This window comes from Choloepus didactylus, chromosome 3, assembly GCF_015220235.1.
Source record: "Choloepus didactylus isolate mChoDid1 chromosome 3, mChoDid1.pri, whole genome shotgun sequence".
NCBI lineage: Eukaryota > Metazoa > Chordata > Mammalia > Pilosa > Megalonychidae > Choloepus > Choloepus didactylus.
Genome location: NC_051309.1, coordinates 82,253,157 through 82,279,760, shown reverse-complemented (window position 1 = coordinate 82,279,760; position 26,604 = coordinate 82,253,157). Strand labels below are relative to the sequence as shown.

The 26,604-nt window shown below is 39.2% G+C and overlaps 1 protein-coding gene across 11 annotated transcripts in view; it reads right to left on the bottom strand.

Annotated features, from left to right (window-relative positions):
* Positions 1–26,604, bottom strand: part of SEPTIN11 (septin 11) — a 222,213-nt gene that overhangs the window by 109,845 nt on the left and 85,764 nt on the right. For all 11 annotated transcript variants that reach the window (XR_005215890.1, XM_037830046.1, XM_037830040.1 and 8 more), the window contains exons 5-7: positions 12,154–12,315; positions 9,150–9,246; positions 7,812–7,980 (exon numbers count right to left, since the gene is read on the bottom strand). Coding sequence is in view for 10 of the 11 variants with exons in the window: in XM_037830046.1 (XP_037685974.1) it covers positions 7,812–7,980; positions 9,150–9,246; positions 12,154–12,315 (428 nt within the window). In the remaining variant the exon portion in view is untranslated. The remainder of the gene's footprint in view (positions 1–7,811; positions 7,981–9,149; positions 9,247–12,153; positions 12,316–26,604) is intronic.

Genomic DNA, 26,604 nt, shown 5'->3' with positions numbered 1-26,604 from the left:
ATAAAAAATTTCAGTTCCTATACCTTCTACCCCGTCTACTTTCAAAACATAGACATGGCTGCTGCTTACAATATTAAAGCACACATAAAATGGCACAATTTTCGTTTTAATTATTCAGTGATTGGAAAGACGAGTGCATCAAGAGCCAGAGATGAGGCAGTAACTACAATTCAGCACTACAATGTATGCCTCTTACTAGCCAAGTTCAATCACACAGAGAAAACCCATGCTGGGCTGGCTAGTCTCCTCCAAATCAGTAGGCAAGCAAGATCCAAAGACCTGATTTAAAATTTTGGAAAATGGAAGCAACATAATGTAGGGAGAGTAACGAACAGGCACTGGAGTCAGACAGGTCAGGGTTGGAATTCTGGCTACACCAATTTATAGACTGATGTTGGGAAAGGCAGACCTCTCCAAGCCTCAGTTTTCTTATGTATACTATGTGGATATAATCATATCTTCTAAGGATATTATTATGAGAAAAATAATGATAATGACAGTATTTGATATATAACCTGTGCTTAATAAATATTACCCTCCTCCCACTCATTTCCCTCCGGCCCCATTTGGAAAACAGACTCAGTGAATAAACCAAATAGACAATAATATCTCTAAGTGTATTATAGAACATTGCTACTTTTCAAAACTATAAACAAAGCAGGGAAGAATTCTATTTTTATTTTAAACCCCATCCTCCTGCTGACTGCCTACAAGAACTTAATATTTTAAATTGCATGCCACACTTAGGCTTTATTTCTAAGTCAGAACAAAACTGTTCATAGAGAAATTGCCTTTGATAACATAACTTATTAAAACACACACACACAGAAACATTTACTAATATTTTATAAGATGCTATTTCTATTTCTCTCTTGCAGTTTCCCTAAAATAATAGTTGTTATGGTAACACCGTCTGCAGGATTTTCCATTAGCCATAGACTAAATTCATCCAAACTGCAGATTATCAGACTATGTAACAAGTATGGATGGTGCCACCCCATAGCATTCACATCTGTTCATTCAGAAGGAGCTAAAGGAAATTCACAGGTGGAAGGACACTTGCATATAGATATATACGTCTATAAAGAACTAAACAATTAGAAGATGTGTTAAATAGGATTGTTTCACTTCTATAATCAATATTCTTAATTTATTAAAAAATGATGGTTAGTGTCCTCAAGAGTGACAACACTACCTGTTTTTAAGCAATTGTGTGTGAAGATTCCTGAGATATTTAGCTTTCCCATTATCTTGTAAGATAAAGTTTGGCCAACCTTAATGTTGGCTAATACTAACAGGATTATTTGGACTTGGAAGTTTAAGATCCAGAGCTATGGAGATATAGACATGTGTTTTTAATAGAGCTATAAAATAATTCATGAATTTGATTTTGCTCATTAGCTTATAATAAACTCTTCATCACCATTATTTGGGTAGGAATTGCCAAAGGTGGAAGATATCTTGTCTCTGCTATGGAATTTTGGGAGAAACTCAGCTTTTGTTGATTTTAGGATTATAAACATATTTCCTATTTCTCACAAGCAATGTAATACCTTTTATAGAAAAACTACCAAGACACACTTCCCAAACTGTATTCCGGGGATTACTAGTTTCAAGAGATGATCTTCAAAATGGGGGTTCCAAAGTCAAAGCAGTTAAGAGAAAATGCAACAAATGATCTCCCTTCAGGAGATCCACAATGCATAGTGGATCCAAACCTGGCAGCACATCAGGCTTACCTGATCAAGTTTAATCATACTTTTCTTCTAAATATATTCCTAATCCCATTCTTGGAAATCCTGATTCAGAGGGTCAGGCTAAGGCAAAATAATCTGTAATTTTTAAATGCATCCCAGGAGATTTGATACAAGTAGTTAACTACTGCTTGTCTTAAATGCTCTGAGAAATTCTTCAGTAAAAGAATATGTTTAGCTTTGATTAACTTAGAATTACCCAAATTTGTTTCATTGTCCACTATTTTTAAGTAAGCCAGACATGGAATATACTTTGGATAATCCTACCCAAAATAGTGAGAACCCTCAAGATGATCTGACTTACCCAATCCCAACCATGACCTACCTTATGTTCCAGTTTCTGGCAATAAATTTTCAAAGGATGGGTTACGACTCAATGGTGAGTCTTAACTAGTATATTAAAGCAAAGTTTAAGAGACTAGGAGAGAAAATAGCAGAGCACATTGCAACAATAAGAGTAGGTATTAATTCATGAAATGTGTACACTGGATCATGATGAAAACATATTTTATAATGAAGTTTGCAGTCCAAAGTTGGAAGCCCCTGTCCTAGGGAAGCACCTTGCCCAAGGAGCAACCTTGCCATTGGCAAGATAGCTCTCAGCCATGAGCTGGTTGTCATTTTGACATCCAGGGCTGGAGCAGGAAAATGGGTTCAGCAAATGCTACTTCTTATTAGATCATTGTATCCTAGGATATGAACTAGCTATGGAGCTCTTGACACTGGAAATTACCATCAGTAAGATATAAAAAATAAATTACACAGCTTTACCCCAAGCAGTCAAAACTACAATAAGTTACTTATGAATAACTTAGAACAACTGCAGCATCCACAGAATCATACATCCCAAGCACCTAACAAGTCATAAATTAGAGACACCAGACAGACACCCTAATGTTTCTAGTCACTGAGAACCAGTTCAGAAGAAACTGGGTCTATATTATCCCTCACAGATACCTAAAGTGCTGATATCTTTTGCAATTCTTAGCTCTTCAAACTTAATTATAAACTGCAATTATTAATACCCTTTTGTCAATGAGGTTTGAAACTGAGGATTTTATCCTCTAATTTTCTCTTAACAGGCCGTGGTAGAGGCAAGCTTTCTCATGGAAGTCAAGGGAAAGGAAAATGAGTACAGACACTTCAGTTCTGTAATTCTGGTCATTCACATATCATAATTCTCTCCATTGGAATCTCCTAGAACCACCTAGTCGAGGGCATGCTATTTATGATCATCACTGCCAGTATCTACGGGGCAATTTATACATGTGACTTCACCTAATTCTTACAACAGCCCAACAAGGCAGGTATTACTAATACCTCCATTTTACAGATGGAGAAACTTGGACACAGAGGTGCTTGGTAGATTGTCTGATCACAAAATGAAGAAGTGGCAGAACCAGGATTTGAACCCAGGCAGACTTGCTCAGAGCAGGAACTCGACCCACTGACTACGCAGCCTATAAGTCCTCGTCATTGTACAGTTGGTGAACTCTGGCCTAGAAATTCCTAAAAACAAATGGGTCTCAAGGGCCTGAAGACTTCCTGCTCTTTTGGGATGATGGTGGTAACCGAGCATTTTTTGTGACCTGTCTGGTGGAGAGTCAAGGAGGGGATGGTATTTTGAGATGAGGAGAGGTTCAGAAAGGCACTATTCTGAAAAAGGCAATGGTATCTCACAACAAAAGGAAGCAAGAAGTGGCTCAAGGGAGGACATAATCAGCCCCCACTCATGTCCTTCATCTCCTTCTTCTCTTCTATCCTAAAATGTTAGCCAAAAAGGAGCTGGCTTCCGGGTGAAGGAGGAACCTAGGTCCAGGGAAGACGTGGGTCCTGGGCTATGTTGAAGAATGAGCTCCGAGGCTTCAGGGCAGCAAGTGGGAAAGATGGGCACAGGAAAAAGCAGGTTGATGCCAGAATATATCCTGCTTCAAGACAAGAGAGACACAACTCTGAATTTAGGCAAGTTTAATGTGAACACCAAGGCGAGACTCAGTCAGCTTTACTCCTGCGGTATATCCCAAGGCTTTCATACAGCCCTTTGCTGTGCTCACTCAGGAGTAATACACAGGCAATGGCTGCCATATACTAGACTTGGTCTTAGAGGTCACTCTCTGCTCTATAAATACAGCATAAACACAAGAAGTGGGACCTAGAGGACACATGGTGGACACAGGGTGCAGGAAGGGAAGGATGAATGGTATTGTGCACCCTCACAGGAATTCACTACTTTGAAAATACAAAAAAACCTTAAGCCATTTATTTATGCTCCTCTGAGCTGAGTCTAAATTCATATGGAAAAAATCTTCTATCCAGGAACAATGACTTCAAAGATGGAATTCCAGGAAATCACTCATAAATCAACCGTGGTTTTTGCTTTCCCTTATTTTCTTCATCCTTTGTACAGGGTCACTACACTCCACTGCTCCTTCAGTATGGTCACAGGTTCACAGGATGTGATGGGGATTCCTGAAATTCCTCATATGGAGGGGCTGAACCCCTTCTAAAATAGTGATTTCCAAGAAAAGGAAAATCAAATTCATTCCCCACTGCTATTTGCCAAGACATGTGGTTCAAAGCCAAACTTTATGTTCTAAATAACTTTTCCTGAGCCAGGAGGGACACCTGGGTTTGAGTGAATGGATTTCTAAATGAGAAACTGCTTCCAGTTTAAATGGAAAACCTGTGCCCAATTGTTGGAATGACAGAAGGTATCCATTTTTAGGTCTCCTTTACTTCTTATTTTCTTATTTAGGGGAAAAAGTAAAGAACCTATGTGTGCTGAATGCTCTTAATACTGGGGTGGGGTGGGGAGTGGAATTACCTCTAACAAACTTAAGGAATAGTCACATGCAGTCAAACTTTTGCAGGCTGTTCATGGGCCCCAAGTCAGGATGCAGTCCTGGGGTTGGCAATCTACAGCATGAGGGCCAAGTGTGGCCTGCCATGTGTTTTAGTAAATCAATTTTTTTCTGGAACACAGATATCATTCAGTTACATCTGGTCTATGGTTGCTTTGGCACAATAACAGCAGGGTTGAGTAGTTATGGCAGAGACCATCTGGCCCACAGAGCCTAAAATATTTACTATCCGGCCCTGTATAGAAAAAGACCTTATCTAGTTCAGATCTGCATTATACAGATGAAGAATTGAGGCCCAGACAGGTTATAAGGACTAGAGTAGGAGCGGACCCCAGACTCCTGACTCCTTGTCTAGTGCTCTTAACACTGTCTGGATTTCAATGAAGGAGAGGAGTAAATGAGATCAACTTTATGGCAGTTCCCTTTGCTCCGTCTCTTATGAGTGAAAGCAAATACTCTGGAATAACAAGATAGCCTGTATCCCATGAAAACCACTTTCATCAGATTTAAAAACCACAGAGTTAACTTAATTTTGTACAGACCACTTTCTGGTGAATGCATTACAGTGCTCAATTACTCAGACTTGTGTACACAAAAAGGAATCCTATACCTTGCCATAAAAAGTGACATTTCATGTGGTTGGAAATGGTCAGCTTCACAAACCTAAAGGCAGAATTTAATGAGACAGACCTGGTCTGAAGCTCTAGTCCTTTGGCTGGGGTCTCTATTTGTTCTTGCCAAATACACACATGCTCACAGCATTCCACAGTACCACGTACTAGAGGACCAGCCCGGACACTACCAAACTACCTCTAAGGCAATTCCAAGAAAATAAACCCCTCACACCCCCATGGCCACTCAGACCCAGGGGGAACGAATCTGCCCACACTAAGCACTGGCTGCCTCAGGTTCTATAGCCAGCCAGCTCCTAGACATCAGTGTGAGTTGTTGACCATCCACAACAACCATCTCAAAACAACCGTCGTCCCGGGTCAGTGGAGGTACCAAGCCCAGACACACATCACCTCAATTAAAATCCCTAGTAAGAAATTTCTTGGGCTCAGTCTGGACAGAGAGACCTTCTCCTGTACCAGAAGGTGGAGAATCTCACCTGGCAGCTCCACTTTCCACCATTACCCAGGACAGTCCCATGATTCTCCAGGCCTGGAGATGTAGGCAACAGCCAGCCCTGCAGACCCTTTCCCCACCACTGGGTACTGACAGGGACTGGGCTATGGGGAGGGCACTAACTCTACATTAATTTCTATACTCTCCCCTTCACACTGCCATCCATCAATTACATAGGAAAATAAATAACTGTCTAAAAATATTCTTTTTCCCACTCATTATTGTTAGAATTGTCCTGAATCACTGAAAACTAGTAGGAATGCTTCAAAAAGTAAAAGACTACAAAGGAGAAGCTAAGCCTACTTATAACTATGCCTAAGAGTCAGCCAAGAGACCTCTTTTGTTGCTCAGATGTGGCCTCTCTCTAAGCCAACTCTGCAGGTAAACTCACTGCCCTTCCTCCTACATGGGACATGACTCCCAGGGGTGTGAATCTCCCTGGCAATGAGGGATAGGACTCCAGGGATGAGCCTGGCCCTGACATCCTTGGATTGAGAATTTGACCAAATAGGAGAAGAGAATGAAACAAAACAAAGTTTCAGTGGCTGAGAGATCTCAAATAGAGTTGAGAGGTCATTTGGGAGGTTATTCTTAAGCATTATATAGATATTTCTTTTCAGTTTCTAGTGTATTAGAATAGTGTGCTGGTTTGGATATATTATGTTCCCCCAAAAGCCATATTCTTTAATGCAATCTTGTGAGGCAGATTAATTAATCTTTCTGATTAGGGTGTGACCTCTTGATTGAATGTTTCCTTGGAGCTTTGACCCCACCCATTCAAGGTAGGTCTTGATTAGTTTACTGGAGTCCTTTAAAGGGAGCTTACACACAGAGAACAGCTGAGAGAGACTTTTGGAGAGATGTTTGCTAATGTTTTGAGATGCTAGCCCAGAGTTTGCTCCAGAGAAGCTGAGAGGACAAAACGCCACAAGAGCAGCTGAGAGAGACTTTTAGAGAGATGCTTGGGAGCTGACAGAGATGCTCAGAGATACTTGGAGTTGCAGACAGAAGGACGTTTGGTGATGCTAAGTTAAGGCCGCATAGGAGCCGAGAGAGGAGCTAAATACAACCCAGGACAAGCAGATGCCAGCCACATGACTTCCCAGCTGACAGAGGTGTCCTGGATGCCATCAGCCATTCTTCAGAGAAGGTATCCTCTTGCTGATGCCTTAGTTTGTATACTTTTATGGCCAAAGAACTGTAAATCTGTAACCTAATAAATCTCCTTTATAAAACCCAATCCATTTCTGGTATTTTGCATAACGGCAGCATTAGCAAACCAGAACAAACAGCTAAAAGGAAATACCTGAACCCATTGAAAAATAATCCAGAAGACTTGATTCTTGATGATAATTGTATAACAATATAGCTTTTATCATGTGATAGTGAAAACCTGGTGACTGACACTCCCGTTACCCAGTGTATGGGCAGACGAGTAATAAAATAATGACAAAAAATATATAAATAATAGAGGGTATAAGGGGTATGGGATGGTTTGGATGTTCTTTTTTATATCTTTTTTTATTTTTAAAATTAAAAAAAAAAAATTTTTCTTTTTGGAATAAAGAAAATGCTTGAAAATTGATTGTGGCAAAGAATGCACAACTATATGCTGTATTATGTGTCATTGATGGCATACTTTGGATGGATTAAAGTAAGAGCCTTGGAAAGCTAAACCTCTTTGGTAAAAAATGAATGGGGAAACCTGTAATCAGAAGTTACACCTTTTAAAGGGCTCTCTACCTCTGCAAGCATAATGGTTAAGAATGTGATGGGACTGGGAGCCAGATTGCTAGGGTTTGAAACCCACCCCCATCACTTACTACCTGTAAGACCTTGGGCAAATCATCTTTAATAAAATGAGGAAGATAATAATAACATCTACTACTTCAGTTAGTTGAGATAATGCAAATAAAGTGGTTATTGCAACACCTAGCAATATGCACTATTCATCTTCCCCCAGCAGTTCCTTTTATCACTGACAATCCAAAAAGGCATTTCTGTGATGTGCCAATGCATCATTCCCGCCACTGTCTGGGAAGCACCTGCTTGCTAGGCCTGCTCCTACCTGAAGGGCTTGCTGTCAGGATCAGTGTCTTTGAAGCCCATCTCCTCGAGCTTACAGCGCCGATACAGTTCATAGTGGCGGGTGTGAGTCTGTTCCCGCAAATCTTCCATGTTCACTCGGATCAGCATCTCCCGGAGTTTCACAAAATCACAATGGTTTTCATTCTCAACTGCAACAGATTTTAAAAGAAGGTAGAGGAGGAGGGTTCAGCACCTGAAGTGCATTTCCAAGATGTTGTTACCCTCATTCCTGAAATCTCTGAGACCCTTTCTGTAGGGATCCTCCTACACTGCTAATGAAGACATTAACCCTAATGCTCAGAATGATGGTGGTGACTGCCGAGGGCCTAGTCAGTGTGCAGATCTACAAATATTGTCTTTACCTTTTATGATAATATTGCTAGGGGGACACTGTGACTAGATGCAGAAGCATTATGGCTCTGATATGCAAACTGACTTCCAAATTAGAGGTAGCAGAGTCTAGATTCAAACACAATTACATCTGGCTCCAAAGCCAGGGCCATTTCTACTACTCCATGCTGTCTGGAACTGTACAAGGTAATTTAATGTATACTGTATCATTTAATTTTATCAACAACATGTAAGGAAAGGAGTTGTCTTTTTGTAGAGAAAATGGTTGGATTCAGAAAAATTAAGCAAATTTTCCTAGGAAAAATTCTCATTACTTCTCACAGAATTATTCCCTTTTATATAGAGCAAAGGAAAAGGAGAATTTACACATCTCAAACAAATGTGAGGGAATTTCTACAGCCATCCTTCAAAAACACACAAGGGTCAGTAATAGAGTCCCAAGCTCTTCTAAGTGACTTATGAGAAGCTTCTTTAGGTTAGAGACTGTGGACATGCCCCACAGAGCAAAGTATAGGCCAGACATTCTCATAATGTTCTGATATTTATTGAGATAACATTTCGTTGGAAGATAACTTTTTCAGAGATGATGAAGAAACAAGTGTCTTCCTATTTGCCAAAAAATTTTTTGCAGCTTTCTCACACTTTGCTAATGAAACTTGTTCAAAACCTTAGGGAAGAACTCTTTTCTATCAGGACTGTATACTGAATGTCCCACACAACACACATAATTGAGGGGCCACCTCACTGGCACTCAGGCTTTGCAACCATTTTTCTCCATTGTCTAGCTACCTGGACACTGTTTCTTTCCTCCTCACTTCCATGCAACACAACTGCCCATGATGAAACCCCACCACGCCGTTTGCCTGCCCACTGCTGGGGACCTCCCCAAATGAGATGCAAAAGAAAGAAACGCGGACATTCAACACATGGGTTAAGTAAGAAGCCCTTCTCTGTGATGTGCACATACCCTGCACCACACCCCAGGGGTACTGCCTGGCTTTTGCCATCTTGTTGCCAATCTTCACCTCTTCTGTGCTGCCAACCACTGCAAATGGGAGATGGACCTGCCAACCGACAGAAGCACAGAGTAGTTATCTTCCACATTTCCAACAAAGACTGGCTCTCCACCATCCCCAACACTCTCCCTCCTACTTGAGGCCTCTATTTAGTGACAAGGTATTTAAAATTTCACACTATAGGGAGGAAAGAGAGCACATGTTCCTTCTCAAACACCAAGTTTGAAACTGAAATGTCTTCCCTGAGTTTGAGGAGTAACGGGACCCTTCTGGCCAACATTTTTATGTAATGACCAAGGGAACTGCATTCTCACTCAAACATAGTAACAAAAAAACAACCCCAGTAAACCCTGTTTTCCTCAGATTTTTGCAAATCATATGGGTTTCATCAGCAGGAATTATTTGCAATGAAAAGCCCAAAAATTTTTCTTGGTAAGAGCAAGATTAATTTAGGAATGTCAGAGATCTTCAGTTCTACTAAAGTGATATTGAAAAAGAGAGCAAAGGTTCATGGACATTTTCTTGACAAGAAATTTAACACAAATTCAGTTTCATCATGCAAAATGACTACAAAGGATAGAGAGGAAGATAAAGAGAAAATTAGACAGAATTCATTCATGGTATTCCAAAACCTCACACTGACACCTCAAATAGTTCTATACCAGAATTAGCAAGACCTAACTCTACCTGAGCTTTTGACCATCCTATAAAACATGTGAACTGCTCTGCTTGGGTGGTGTTTAGTATGAAGACTGATGAGAGTGTTGGCTCTAGAGCCAACTACCTGGCTACAAATCCTACCTGAACTGCTGATAGCTGTCCAACCTAAGTGCCATGCTACATTTCTTCACACATGAGGTAGGAATAATAATAGTATCCACCCAAAGGATTCTTGTGAGAACTAAACGTAAAGCCCTTGAACAGTGGCTGGTGCTGTAATGCCCCACAACTATTATTATGAATAATATCTATTATTATTCATCAATATATATAACCAAAACATTTTAGAGGTGGAAGAGATCTTACATATTATACAATTTGACCCTATATCTGAATTTCCTCTATAGTATTCCTTCTAAGTGGGTTGAAATCTATTGCCCACCAACCACTTGTGATGGGAACTTTCTACTTCAGTAAGGTGTTCAGAGCCATTATAATGGCTCCAATAGTTAAACATTCCCCTTGTGCTGGGCCAAAATGCCTCACTGCTCTGCTGCACACTGGTCTTGGTTCTGTCTTTTGCATAAATCTAGTTCACTCCCCCTTATGCCAGCCCTCCTTTCACCTCCTTCATGCCTTTTATTTCCCAGGAGGAACCTGCTCTCTGGTTTCTTCCAGCTCTGTATGAACCACGGATTCCAGCTCTCATACTTCCCAGCTACAGGAGTGTGACAGAGTGGGTCACAGAATTCAAAGTGTGACAAGATGAGGGCAGAGCAGAGCTCAACCATCTCTGCATTAATGAGACCCTAAATTTTAAATTCATACAGTAACAGTCCCAGAGAGCAGGGAGGAAATTATGTTTTCTGTCAAAGTCCTAGTCATACTGGGAACAATTTAAAGAAAGAATTCCTCCCTCAAGGTAATGGTCTTATATAGAAAGTCCTAATGCTGAACTGAAGAAACGGGAAGTAGTTTTGTGGGATAACTGATCCCCCAAATTACAGAGGCAAGCAACACAGGACTGGGGACTAGGTAAACTGGGTTGAAATCTCAGTGTTCCTACTAACAATCTGTAAGGACTTGGCCAAATCATCTAATTTTCTAGATGAGCCTCAGGAGATTCCATTTATATGAAATAGGCAAATCTAAAGAGAAAGTACATTAGTGGTTACCTTTGGCTGGGGGAAATGGGAGATCTCTGCTAAAAGGTAGAGGGTTTCTTTCTGGGGTGATGAATATTTCTTAAATTGATAGTGATGATAGTTATACAACTAAATATATGAAAAACCATTACATTATACACTTTAAATGGGAAATTGTATAGTATGTCAATCAAATATCAATAGAGCTGTTACTAAAAAGCCAAAAAACTAAATGCCTTTAGTACATTTAATAATGATCTGATCAGACACAACTTTTCATGATCATATCTTCTAAGGAAAGGGGAGCATACTTTGACTGCCACAAACTAAAAAATCTAGACTGCTTCCCCTGTCACCAGCACACTTCTGAATCCTTATTTAGCATGTTTTCAGGAAATACCAAGCTATTTAGAAGTTTTTAATTATATTTCACTGAAGCTACATACAAATCTAAGAATTCCAACAATCATTATTGGGCATGCTGTGCTTGCAGAAGTTTTGTATCTGCAAACAACAACAAAAAGATATGTATAGTCATTGTGGCTCATGGATGAGCTGCGGATATGAATACAAAAAGAAGCAGTGGAAAAGATTAGGGTATCAACTGGTAGGACAGAGGCTTATCAGGAGAGATCTCAGTCACAGGCATGCTTTCAAAAACTGGTATAGCTTTAATCATCTGTCTCCTGTCCAGTTCTCCATGGTATGGAAATTGTACTCTCAACTGCCATTTACCTTACAATTCAGGAAAGGTTAGGAAAAATAAAAAGGAGGGAAAGACAAGAACCAATGATGGAAGCAAAGTGAGGCAGGGGAACATATTTCTGCCAAAATTGGCAGACACAACAGATATCTATTTCCTACAAGCTGCTTTGTGTGAAATGGTGCTAGGCTGGCATTCCCTTCCCACAAAATTTGCCACAGAAATTATGACTGTTAGAGCTGGAAAGATATTTGAGATCGTCTTGTCTAACACTCATCTGTCAGATGGGGAAACTGCTGAGCAAGCATGGTGATTAAAGCAGTGCCAGAGTTGGACTACAAAGACAAACTGGATTCCTTGAACAGTGTTCCATCTACTCTATGATGCTGCTACTTAAAAAGGCTTTCAGGAAACCACTTGTTTGTCCCTTCTTACTTGAGAACTTACACTCATTGTTGCATTAATCTCTGCCACCGTTTCTTCATCTGTGGGGAACTGATATATCTGGACACCATTGCTGACTAGTTCACTCATGATCTTGCTCTTGAATTTGTGTAATTCATTCTTGGCAATGGTATCAGCTTTTGCAATTATTGGAATGATGTTCACCTATGAAACAAACAAGTGCATTTTACACAATCCCAACATAAGAAAAATAATTAGACAAATGAATAAAATATAGCAAACAAATAAACGAAAATTGTAAAACCTAATGGTAAAAAAATTGAGATGATATTGAAAATCAGACTTTCTACATAGCACAAAATTAAGGAGACATAGGATAATCTTTTAGTCCCATCTCAGAGCATTTCTATTTCCTCTCATCCTAAACCGAAAGCATATTTGTAATTTCCTCTCTTATGCCACCTCATTCTTCTATACAGAATAAAAAGAATTAAAAGGAAGTGTTATTATTCTATGACCAATAGCAAAAACAAGGAAACTTATTTTTTGAATAACCAATGACCATGTTTAGACACCTCAAGGTGCTTGATTTTTGCATGTTATTAGCAGTATAATAAGAAAGACTTTGTTAGAGCAGTGAAATAGTCAGTTCTGTGCAGGAAAACACAACTTCTTTCTTCTGATGATCTGAAACAGCTGAGAAAGGAGAATGTATTCATTAACCCAAACAAAAATGGTTTCACATACTTTTAAATTATATCAACTGTATCCTGGAAATCAACTTCTATCAAATTATTCCTCCATGCCAGAATGAGACCTAGCACCAAAGACAGGTCTCAATTTCAAAGCATCAGCTACAAAGAGCAGGGGAGAAGTAAGAGTTTGATAATAATGTGAGAAATCCCAGAACAAAAGGGAAGGATACCCCAGACCACAAGCTCCAAACCCTGAGGTGGGACATTCTTTTCCAAACTGACCTCAGTCCCATAGCCTGGACACATTCTTTATTAAAAGATGTTTGTTTTGCTTTACTATTTTTTAATGACTTTTTTTTTTATTAGAGAAGTTGTAGGTTTACAGAAAATACAGAGTTCCCATATACCCCCCCATTAGTAAAATTCTGCATTAGTTTGGTACCTTTGTTACAGCTGATGAAACAATAGGATTATAATTATACTATTAACTATAGTCAATAGTTTACATTAGGGTCCACTGTTTTTGTTGTACAGTCCTGTGGAGTATTTTTTTATTTTATTCTAGTAACATATATACAACATAAAATTTCCCTTTTTAACCACATTCAAATATATAATTCAGTGGTATCAATTACATTTACAATTTTGTGCTACCATCACTACCATCCATTACCAAATTTTTCCATCACCCCAAACAAAAGCTCTGTACCAATTAAGCATTGACTCCCCATTCTCTACCCCTGGCCCAGCTCAGAGTAACTTGTATTCTAGTTTCTGACTCTACAAATTTGCTTACTCAAATTATTTCCTATCAGTGAGTTCATACAATATTTGTTCATTGTGCTTGGCTTATTTCACACAGCATGATGTCCTCAAGGGTCATCCATGTTGCCCCATTTATCAGAACATCATTCCTTTTCACATCTGAATATAATCCATTGTATATATGTACCACATTTTGTTTTTCCATTCATCGGCTGACGGACACTTTGATTGTTTTCATCTTCTGACAACTGTGAATAATACCTCTAGGAGTATCGGTGTGCAAACTGTTCAAGTCCCTGCTTTCAATTCTTTTGAGTATACACATAGAAGTGGGATTCCTGGGTTATATGGTAATTCTATACTTAACTTTCTGAAAGAAATGCTAAACTGTTTTCCACAGAGGCTGCACCATTTTACTCTCCCACCAATAAGGACAAGTGTTCCTATTTCTTCATGTCACCTCCAAAAATTGCTATTTTCTGTGTTTTTAAAATACCATTCTGGGGGAGAGGTGGGGCAAGATGGCAGTGTAGAATTTAGTTAGTCCCCTAGGGCAACTAGCAAAGAGCCAGGAACAACTAGTAAACAGTCTGAAACTACTGTTTGAGGGACATCCGTGACCAGACACACATTGTACATCAGTCTGGAAAGGGTGGAATGGCTGAGATCTCAGCATAAGAACTGTAAGTAAAGTCCCTACTGAGGCTGGTGCCCCTCCCCCACTAGTATGGCAAGCTGAGTTGGAACACGTCCCTGTGGGAAAAAGAAGCAGTCTTTACTAGGAACAAGGGAAAGTAGCTCAACCAAGCTCCAACTCTGTTAATTAACAAATCTGGACTACTGAATCCAAGCTACAAACACAGATAAACCTGGAGCAAGCAGGAAAGAAACCCTGAGGTCTTTCCCAGCAGAGAGGTGGCAGGGCTGATGAAAACAATAGTAATAATAATAAATTAATAAAAACAGAGAGACAAAGGAAGAAGTCAAGTGAAGGAGAGAATTCCCTAAAGGGCATATCTTCCCTAAGAAGACAGGGCACAGGGCCCAGCTCAAGTAGTGGCCCTCCCTCAGAGAATTCAGGCCCAAGGGCCTGGGGAAAAAAAAAAGAAAACAGAAAGAGCTTAAGTTTGGCTTCTGACTCACCCTCCGACCTAGACAGGGACAGGGTCTACTGAGAATTAAAGCACCGCACCTTTTTACACCAGTGGGGAGTAGCAGGCTGACAAGCGCCAACTACTGGGCAGGACAGGAAAAGCACAGAGCCTCACAGGAAAGTCTGACAATCTTCTGGGGCTCATCCTCAGGGAAACTTGACTGAGCTAAATCAGACTAAAGGGTAAAGGATGATATTGACGTGTTTTAAAACTTCAACTTCTGTGTAAGACCAAAGGAGGAGATGTTTATTTGGTGCAAAATCTGTATTTTCTGTAGCACACTATATAATTTAATTGTACCATCAGTTTATTCAAATACTATAATTACATGGAACCTTGAATAAGGAGTGAGATCTGGTTGGTTTGTACAGGTTAGCATGAAGCCCAAATACATCCCAGAGTAATTTGGGAAGATAATAAAAAGTATTTGCAAAGCCCCCTTGAGGGGCTGGGGGGAAATATGGAAATATTAAACTTCCCTACAGCGGAATTCCTGATATTCTCATAAGCATTTGGGACTACCAGTTTAGAAGGCTGAGCCCTCGATCTTGGGGCTTGCCCTTATGAAGTTTGTTACTGCAAAGGAGAGGCAAAGCCTACTTATAATTATGCCTGAGTAATGCCCAAAGAACCTCTTTTGTTGCTCAGATGTGGCCTCTCTCTTTAAGCCAACTGGGCAGGTGGACTTGCTGCTTTCCCCCCTACATGGGACATGACTCCCAGGGGTATAAATCTCCCTGGCAACATAGGACATGAATCCCAGGGATGAGCCTAGACCCAGCATTGTAGGATTGAGAAATGCTTCTGGACCAAAAGGGGAAAGAGAAATGAAAGAAAATAAAGTTTCAGTGGCTGAGAGATTTCAGATGGAGTCAAGAGGTCATTCGGAAGGTTATTACTATGCATTACATAGATAACCCTTTTTAGTTTTTAGTGTATTAGAAGAGCTAGAAGGAAATACCTGAAACAGTTGAACTGCAATCCAGTACCCTTGATTACTGAAGACAAATGTATAACTATATAGTTTATACAGTGTGATCATGTGATTGTGAAAACCTTGTGGCTCCCACTCCCTTTATCCAATGTATGGACAGATGAGTAGAAAAATGGGACAAAAAGTAAATGAATAATATGGGGGGAAAAGGGGTATGGGATGTCTTGAGTATTTTTTTCTTTTTTCTGTTTCTTTTTTGGAGTAATGAAAGTGTTCAAAAAATGACTCTGATGATGAATGCACAACTATATGATGATACTGTGAACAACTGATTGTACACTTTGGATGACTGTATGTTATGTGAATATATATCAATAAAATTGGATAAAAATGTGATTCTGTGGGTATAAAATGGTATCTAATGGTTTTGATTTGCATTTCCTTAATTGCCAGTTATGTTTAACTTTCATTTTTCCATGTGTTTATTGGCTATTCGTGTATCTTCTAAGGAGAAATGTCTCCAAGTCTTTTTCCCATTTTTTAATTGGCTTATCTTTTTGTTGTTGACTTGTAGTATTTCTTTTTATATATTGTATATTAAACTCTTATCAGGGAGGCGGGGCAAGATGGCAGACTGGTGAGCTGTATGTTTTAGTTACTCCTCCAGGAAAGTAGGTAAAAAGCCAGGAACTGCGTGGACTGGACACCACAGAGCAATCTGTCTTTGGGCATACTTCATACAACACTCATGAAAACGTGGAACTGCTGAGATCAGCGAAATCTGTAAGTTTTTGCGGCCAGGGGACCCGCGCCCCTCCCTGCCAGGCTCAGTCCCGGGGGAGGAGGGGCTGTCAGCTCCAGGAAGGAGAAGGGAGAATTGCAGTGGCTGCTCTTACCGGAAACTCATTCTACTGATTCAAACTCCAACCATAGATAGACTGAGGCCAGACACCAGAGACTCTGAGAGCAGCCAGCCCAGCAGAGAGGAGACAGGCATAGAAAAAAAACAACACGAAAAACTCCAAAATAAAAGCAGAGGATTTTTGGAGTTCTGGTGAACACAGAAAGGGGAAGGGCGGAGATCAGGCCTTGAGGCGCATATGCAAATCCCGAAGCAAGGCTGATCTCTCTGCCTTGGGCACCTTTCCTTAATGGCCCTGGTTGCTTTGTCTATTAGCATTTCAATAACCCATTAGATCTCTGAGGAGGGCCGTTTTTTTTTTTTTTTTTTTTTTTTTTAAATCCTTTTTGCTTTTTCTAAAACAATTACTCTAAGAAGCTCAATACAGAAAGCTTCAAAGAATTGAAATTTGGGCATGTCAAGTCAAGAGCAGAACTAAGAGAGCTCTGAGACAAAAGGCAATAATCCAGTGGCTGAGAAAATTCACTAAACAACACAACTTCCCAAGAAAAGGGGGGTGTCCGCTCACAGCCACCATCCTGGTGGACAGGAAACACTCCTGCCCATCGCCAGCCCCATAGCCCAGAGCTGCCCCAGACAACCCAGTGTGACGGAAGTGCTTCAAATAACAGGCACACACCACAAAACTGGGCGTGGACATTAGCCTTCCCTGCAACCTCAGCTGAATGTCCCAGAGCTGGGAAGGGGGAGCAGTGTGAATTAACAGAGCCCCATTCAGCCATCATTTGAGCAGACTGGGAGCCTCCCAACACAGCCCAGCAGCCCAGAACTGCCCTGGGGGGACGGCACTCACCTGTGACATAGCACAGTCATCCCTCAACAGAGGACCCGGGGTGCACAGCCTGGAAGAGGGGCCCACTTGCAAGTCTCAGGAGCCATACGCCAATACCAAAGACTTGTGGGTCAGTGGCAGAGACAAACTGTGGCAGGACTGAACTAAAGGATTAGACTATTGCAGTAGCTTTAAAACTCTAGGATCATCAGGGAGATTTGATTGTTAGGGCCACCCCCCCTCCCCGACTGCCCAGAAACACGCCCCACATACAGGGCAGGCAACACCAACTACACACGCAAGCTTGGGACACCAATTGGGCCCCACAAGACTCACTCCCCCACTCACCAAAAAGGCTAAGCAGGGGAGATCTGGCTTGTGGAGAACAGGTGGCTCGTGGACGCCACCTGCTGGTTAGTTAGAGAAAGTGTACTCCACGAAGCTGTAGATCTGATAAATTAGAGATAAGGACTTCAACTGGTCTACAAACCCTAAAAGAACCCTATCAAGGTCAGCAAATGCCACGAGGCCAAAAACAACAGAAAATTATAAAGCATATGAAAAAACCAGATGATATGGATAACCCAAGCCCAAGCACCCAAATCAAAAGACCAGAAGAGACACACCTAGAGCAGCTACTCAAAGAACTAAAGATGAACAATGAGACCCTAGTACGGGATATGAAGGAAATCAAGAAGACCCTAGAAGAGCATAAAGAAGACATTGCAAGACTAAATAAAAAAATGGATGATCTTATGGAAATTAAAGAAACTGTTGACCAAATTAAAAAGATTCTGGACACTCATAGTACAAGACTAGAGGAAGTTGAACAACGAATCAGTGACCTGGAAGATGACAGAATGGAAAATGAAAACATAAAAGAAAGAATGGGGAAAAAAATCGAAAAACTCGAAATGGACCTCAGGGATATGATAGATAATATGAAATGTCCGAATATAAGACTCATTGGTGTCCCAGAAGGGGAAGAAAAGGGTAAAGGTCTAGGAAGAGTATTCAAAGAAATTGTTGGGGAAAACTTCCCAAATCTTCTAAACAACATAAATACACAAATCATAAATGCTCAGCGAACTCCAAATAGAATAAATCCAAAAAAACCCACTCCGAGACATATACTGATCACACTGTCAAACATAGAAGAGAAGGAGCAAGTTCTGAAAGCAGCAAGAGAAAAGCAATTCACCACATACAAAGGAAACAGCATAAGACTAAGTAGTGACTACTCAGCAGCCACCATGGAGGCGAGAAGGCAGTGGCACGATATATTTAAAATTCTGAGTGAGAGGAATTTCCAGCCAAGAATACTTTATCCAGCAAAGCTCTCCTTCAAATTTGAGGGAGAGCTTAAATTTTTCACAGACAAAGAAATGCTGAGAGAATTTGCTAACAAGAGACCTGCCCTACTGGAGATACTAAAGGGAGCCCTACAGACAGAGAAACAAAGACAGGACACAGAGACTTGGAGAAAGGTTCAGTACTAAAGAACGGTATGGGTACAATAAAGGATATTAATAGAGAGAGGGAAAAATATGGCAAACATAATCCAAAGGATAAGATGGCCGATTCAAGAAATGCCTTCACGGTTTTAACGTTGAATGTAAATGGATTAAACTCCCCAATTAAAAGATATAGATTCGCAGAATGGATCAAAAAAAATGAACCATCAATATGTTGCATACAAGAGACTCATCTTAGACACAGGGACACAAAGAAACTGAAAGTGAAAGGATGGAAAAAAATATTTCATGCAAGCTACAGCCAAAAGAAAGCAGGTGTAGCAATATTAATCTCAGATAAAATAGACTTCAAATGCAGGGATGTTTTGAGAGACAAAGAAGGCCACTACATACTAATAAAAGGGGCAATTCAGCAAGAAGAAATAACAATCGTAAATGTCTATGCACCCAATCAAGGTGCCACAAAATACATGAGAGAAACATTGGCAAAACTAAAGGAAGCAATTGATGTTTCCACAATAATTGTGGGAGACTTCAACACATCACTCTCTCCTATAGATAGATCAACCAGACAGAAGAGCAATAAGGAAATTGAAAACCTAAACAATCTGATAAATGAATTAGATTTAACAGACATCTACAGGACATTACATCCCAAATCAACAGGATACACATACTTTTCTAGTGCTCACGGAACTTTCTCCAGAATAGATCATATGCTGGGACATAAAACAAGCCTCAATAAATTTAAAAAGATTGAAATTATTCAAAGCACATTCTCTGACCACAATGGAATACAATTAGAAGTCAATAACCATCAGAGACTTAGAAAATTCACAAATACCTGGAGGTTAAACAACACACTCCTAAACAATCAGTGGGTTAAAGAAGAAATAGCAAGAGAAATTGCTAAATATATAGAGACGAATGAAAATGAGAACACAACATACCAAAACCTATGGGATGCAGCAAAAGCAGTGCTAAGGGGGAAATTTATAGCACTAAACGCATATATTAAAAAGGAAGAAAGAGCCAAAATCAAAGAACTAATGGATCAACTGAAGAAGCTAGAAAATGAACAGCAAACCAATCCTAAACCAAGTACAAGAAAAGAAATAACAAGGATTAAAGCAGAAATAAATGACATAGAGAACAAAAAAACAATAGAAAGGATAAATATCACCAAAAGTTGGTTCTTTGAGAAGATCAACAAGATTGACAAGCCCCTAGCTAGACTGACAAAATCAAAAAGAGAGAAGACCCATATAAACAAAATAATGAATGAAAAAGGTGACATAACTGCAGATCCTGAAGAAATTAAAAAAATTATAAGAGGATATTATGAACAACTGTATGGCAACAAACTGGATAATGTAGAAGAAATGGACAATTTCCTGGAAACATATGAACAACCTAGACTGACCAGAGAAGAAATAGAAGACCTCAACCAACCCATCACAAGCAAAGAGATCCAATCAGTCATCAAAAATCTTCCCACAAATAAATGCCCAGGGCCAGATGGCTTCACAGGGGAATTCTACCAAACTTTCCAGAAAGAACTGACACCAATCTTACTCAAACTCTTTCAAAACATTGAAAAAAATGGAACACTACCTAACTCATTTTATGAAGCTAACATCAATCTAATACCAAAACCAGGCAAAGATGCTACAAAAAAGGAAAACTACCGGCCAATCTCCCTAATGAATATAGATGCAAAAATCCTCAACAAAATACTTGCAAATCGAATCCAAAGACACATTAAAAAAATCATACACCATGACCAAGTGGGGTTCATTCCAGGCATGCAAGGATGGTTCAACATAAGAAAAACAATCAATGTATTACAACACATTAAAAACTCGAAAGGGAAAAATCAGTTGATCATCTCAATAGATGCTGAAAAAGCATTTGACAAAATCCAACATCCGTTTTTGATAAAAACACTTTAAAAGGTAGGAATTGAAGGAAACTTCCTCAACATGATAAAGAGCATATATGAAAAACCCACAGCCAGCATAGTACTCAATGGTGAGAGACTGAAAGCCTTCCCTCTAAGATCAGGAACAAGACAAGGATGCCCGCTGTCACCACTGTTATTCAACATTGTGCTGGAAGTGCTAGCCAGGGCAATCCGGCAAGACAAAGAAATAAAAGGCATCCAAATTGGAAAAGAAGAAGTAAAACTGTCATTGTTTGCAGATGATATGATCTTATATCTAGAAAACCCTGAGAAATCAACGATACACCTACTAGAGCTAATAAACAAATTTAGCAAAGTAGCGGGATACAAGATTAATGCACATAAGTCAGTAATGTTTCTATATGCTAGAAATGAACAAACTGAAGAGACACTCAAGAAAAAGATACCATTTTCAATAGCAACTAAAAAAATCAAGTACCTAGGAATAAACTTAACCAAAGATGTAAAAGACCTATACAAAGAAAACTACATAACTCTACTAAAAGAAATAGAAGGGGACCTTAAAAGATGGAAAAATATTCCATGTTCATGGATAGGAAGGCTAAATGTCATTAAGATGTCAATTCTACCCAAACTCATCTACAGATTCAATGCAATCCCAATCAAAATTCCAACAACCTACTTTACAGACTTGGAAAAGCTAGTTATCAAATTTATTTGGAAAGGGAAGATGCCTCGAATTGCTAAAGACACTTTAAAAAAGAAAAACGAAGTGGGAGGACTTACACTCCCTGACTTTGAAGCTTATTATAAAGCCACAGTTGCCAAAACAGCATGGTACTGGCACAAAGATAGACATATAGATCAATGGAATCGAATTGAGAATTCAGAGATAGACCCTCAGATCTATGGCCGACTGATCTTTGATAAGGCCCCCAAAGTCACCGAACTGAGCCATAATGGTCTTTTCAACAAATGGGGCTGGGAGAGTTGGATATCCATATCCAAAAGAATGAAAGAGGACCCCTACCTCACCCCCTACACAAAAATTAACTCAAAATGGACCAAAGATCTCAATATAAAAGAAAGTACCATTAAACTCCTAGAAGATAATGTAGGAAAACATCTTCAAGACCTTGTATTAGGAGGCCACTTCCTAGACTTTACACCCAAAGCACAAGCAACAAAAGAGAAAATAGATAAATGGGAACTCCTCAAGCTTAGAAGTTTCTGCACCTCAAAGGAATTTCTCAAAAAGGTAAAGAGGCAGCCAACTCAATGGGAAAAAATTTTTGGAAACCATGTATCTGACAAAAGACTGATATCTTGCATATACAAAGAAATCCTACAACTCAATGACAATAGTACAGACAGCCCAATTATAAAATGGGCAAAAGATATGAAAAGACAGTTCTCTGAAGAGGAAATACAAATGGCCAAGAAACACATGAAAAAATGTTCAGCTTCACTAGCTATTAGAGAGATGCAAATTAAGACCACAATGAGATACCATCTAACACCGGTTAGAATGGCTGCCATTAAACAAACAGGAAACTACAAATGCTGGAGGGGATGTGGAGAAATTGGAACTCTTATTCATTGTTGGTGGGACTGTATAATGGTTCAGCCACTCTGGAAGTCAGTCTGGCAGTTCCTTAGAAAACTAGAGATAGAGCTACCATTCAATCCAGCGATTGCACTTCTCGGGATATACCCGGAAGATCGGAAAGCAGTGACACGAACAGATATCTGCACGCCAATGTTCATAGCAGCATTATTCACAATTGCCAAGAGATGGAAACAACCCAAATGTCCATCAACAGATGAGTGGATAAATAAAATGTGGTATATGCACACGATGGAATACTACGCGGCAGTAAGAAGGAACGATCTGGTGAAACATATGACAACATGGATGAACCTTGAAGACATAATGCTGAGCGAAATAAGCCAGGCACAAAAAGAGAAATATTATATGCTACCACTAATGTGAACTTTGAAAAATGTAAAACAAATGGTTTATAATGTAGAATGTAGGGGAACTAGCAGTAGAGAGCAATTAAGGAAGGGGGAACAATAATCCAAGAAGAACAGATAAGCTATTTAACGTTCTGGGGATGCCCAGAAATGACTATGGTCTGTTAATTTCTGATGGATGTAGTAGGAACAAGTTCACTGAAATGTTGCTATAGTATGTAACTTTCTTGGGGTAAAGTAGGAACATGTTGGAAGTTAAGCAGTTATCTTAGGTTAGTTGTCTTTTTCTTACTCCCTTGCTATGGTCTCTTTGAAATGTTCTTTTATTGTATGTTTGTTTTCTTTTTAACTTTTTTTTTCATACAGTTGATTTGAAAAAAGAAGGGAAAGTTAAAAAAAAAAAAAAGAAAAAGAAAAAAGACAAACAAGGAAAAAAAAAAAAAAACAACAAAAAACGATGTAGTGCCCCCTTGAGGAGCCTGTGGAGAATGCAGGGGTATTCGCCTACCCCACCTCCATGGTTGCTAACATGACCACAGACATAGGGGACTGGTGGTTTGATGGGTTGAGCCCTCTACCATAAGTTTTACCCTTGGGAAGACGGTTGCTGCAAAGGAGAGGCTAGGCCTCCCTGTATTTGTGCCTAAGAGTCTCCTCCTGAATGCCTCTTTGTTGCTCAGATGTGGCCCTCTCTCTCTGGCTAAGCCAACTTGAAAGGTGAAATCACTGCCCTCCCCCCTACGTGGGATCAGACACCCAGGGAAGTGAATCTCCCTGGCAACGTGGAATATGACTCCCGGGGAGGAATGTAGACCTGGCATCGTGGGATGGAGAACATCTTCTTGACCAAAAGGGGGATGTGAAAGGAAATGAAATAAGCTTCAGTGGCAGAGAGATTCCAAAACGAGCCGAGAGATCACTCTGGTGGGCACTCTTACGCACACTTTAGACAACCTTTTTTAGGTTCTAAAGAATTGGGGTAGCTGGTGGTGGATACCTGAAACTATTAAACTACAGCCCAGAACCCATGAATCTCGAAGACAGTTGTATAAAAATGTAGCTTATGAGGGGTGACAGTGGGATTGGGAATGCCATAAGGACCAAACTCCACTTTGTCTAGTTTATGGATCGATGTGTAGAAAAGTAGGGGAAGCAAACAAACAGACAAAGGTACCTAGTGTTCTTTTTTACTTCAATTGCTCTTTTTCACTCTAATTATTATTCTTGTTATTTTTGTGTGTGTGCTAATGAAGGTGTCAGGGATTGATTTAGGTGAAGAATGTACAACTATGTAATGGTACTGTAAACAATCGAAAGTACAATTTGTTTTGTATGACTGCGTGGTATGTGAATATATCTCAATAAAATGATGATTAAAAAAAAAAAAAAAAAAAAAAAAACTCTTATCACATATGTGATTTCAAAATATTTTCTCCCATACTGTAGGTTGCCCTTTTACTTTCATGACTCAGTCTTTTCATGCTGAAAATTTTTAATTTTGATGAAGTTCAATTTATCTATATTTTCTTTCATTTTTCATGCTTTTGGTGTAAAGTCTAAGAAACCATTGCATAACAAAAGATCCTGAAGATGCTTCCCTATGTTTTCCTCTAGGAGTTTTATAGTTTTGGTCCTTACATTTAGGTCTTTGGTCTATTTTAAGTTAATTTATATATATGGTATGAGGTAGGGAGGTCCACCTTAATTGTTTTGCATATGGATATCCAGTTTTCCTAGCATTATTTGTTTAAGAGACTATTCTTTCCCTACTGAGTGGACTGGGAAAACTTGTGAAAAATCAACTGGCCATAGATGTGAGGGTTTATTTCTGAATTCTCAATTTGATTCCATTGGTCTATATATCTGTCCTTGTGCCAGGACCATGACATTTTGACTGCTGTAGTTTTTGTGTAAGAAGTTTTAAAAATAAGGAAATGGGAGTCCTCCAACTTTGTTCTTTTTCAAGATAATTTTGGCTATTTAGGTCTCCTTATATTTGATGATTGGCTTATTCATTCCTGCAAAGAAGGCTGTTGGAATTTTAACTGGGATTGCATTGAATCTGTAAATTGCTTTGGGTACAAATGACACATTAATGATATTTAGTATTCTAATCCATAAACATGGAATACCCTTCTATTTGTTTAATTTAAGTTGTCTTTGATTACTTTCAACAAAGTCAGCAGTTTTCTACATATAGTCTTTTACATCCTTGGTTAAACTTATCCCTAGATATTTGATTCTTTTAGTCGCTACTGTAAACAGAATTTTGTCCTTGATTTCCTCTTCAGATTGTTCATCACTAGTGTATAAAAACACTACTGATTTTTGAGTATTAATCTTGTACTTCACCACTTTGCAGAATTCCTTTATAAACTGTAGAGGCTTTGTTGTGGTTTTTTTAAGACTTTCTATACATGGTATCATGGAATCTGCAAATAGGGAAAGATTTACTTCTTCCTTTTCTATTTGGATGCCTTTTGTTTCTGTCTTTTGCCTAACTGTTATGGCTAGAACTTCCAGTAAAATGTTGAAAAACAATGGTATCAGTGATCATCCTTGCCTTGTTCTTAATCTTCGAGGGACAGGTATATCTTTCAACAATGAGTATGTATTAGCTGTGGGTTTCTGACATATGTCCTTCAATATGTTGAGGAAGTTTCCTTCTATTCCTAGCTGCCTAAGTATTTTTATCAAGAAGGGTCCTAGATTTTGTCAAATGTCTTTTCTGCATCAATTGAGATAGCACGTGGTTTTAGTCCCTTCATTTAATTTTTCTTCTGTTTAATAATTTTCATTCTATCACTGTGCTGTATTACATTAATTCATTCTCTTATGTTGAACAACCCTTGCATACCTGAGATATCTCACTCGATCATGATGTATAATTCTTTTAATGTGCTATTGTATTCTGTTTGCTTAGTGCTTTGTTGAGGATTTTTGCATCTATATTCTTAAGGGATATTGGTCTAAATTTTCTTGTGGCATCTTTATCTGGCTTTGGTATTAGGGTGATGTTGGCCTTGTAGAATGAGTTGGGGAGCGTTTCCTCCTCTTCTATTTTTTGGAAGAGATTGAAAAAGATCGGTATTAATTCTTCTTAGAATATTTGGTTAAATTCACATTTGGTTCTGGGCTTTTCTTTCTTGGAAGGTTTTTGATTACTAGCTCAATCTCATTACTTGTTATTGCTCTGTTGGGATCTTCTATTTCTTCTTGAGTCAGTGTGGGTAGTGTGTGCGCTTCTAGGAAGTTGTCCATTTCATCTAGGTTATCTAATTTGTTGGTGCACAGTTGCTCATAGTATCTTCTTATAATCCTTAATACTTCTGTGGGGTTGGTAGTAATGATTTTAGTTTACATTTCTGATTTTAGTTACTGGCATCCTGTCTCTTTTTTGTGCAGTCTAGCCAAAGGTTTGTCAATTTTCTCGATCTTTTCATAGAACCAATTTTTGGTTTTGTTGATTCTATTGTTTGTTTTTTTTTATTTTAAGTTTCATTTATCTCCACTCTGTTCTTTGTTATTTCCTTCCTCTGCTTGCTTCAGGTTTAGTTTGCTCTTCTTTTTCTAGATCCTCCAGCTTTGAAGTTAGGTCTCTCGTTTGAGATCTTTCTTCTTTTTTAATGTAACCACTTAGAGCTATAAATTTCCCTCTCAGTACTGCCATTGTTGCATCCCATAAATTTTGTACGAAGTGTTTTCATTTTCATTCAACTCAAGATATTTCCTTATTTCCCTTGTGATTTCTTCTTTGACCCATTGGTTGTTTAAGAATATATTGTTTAATTTCCACATATTTGTGAATTTTCCAATTATCCCTCTATAGATTTCTAGCTCATTCCACTGTAGTCAGAGAAGATACAGTATATGAA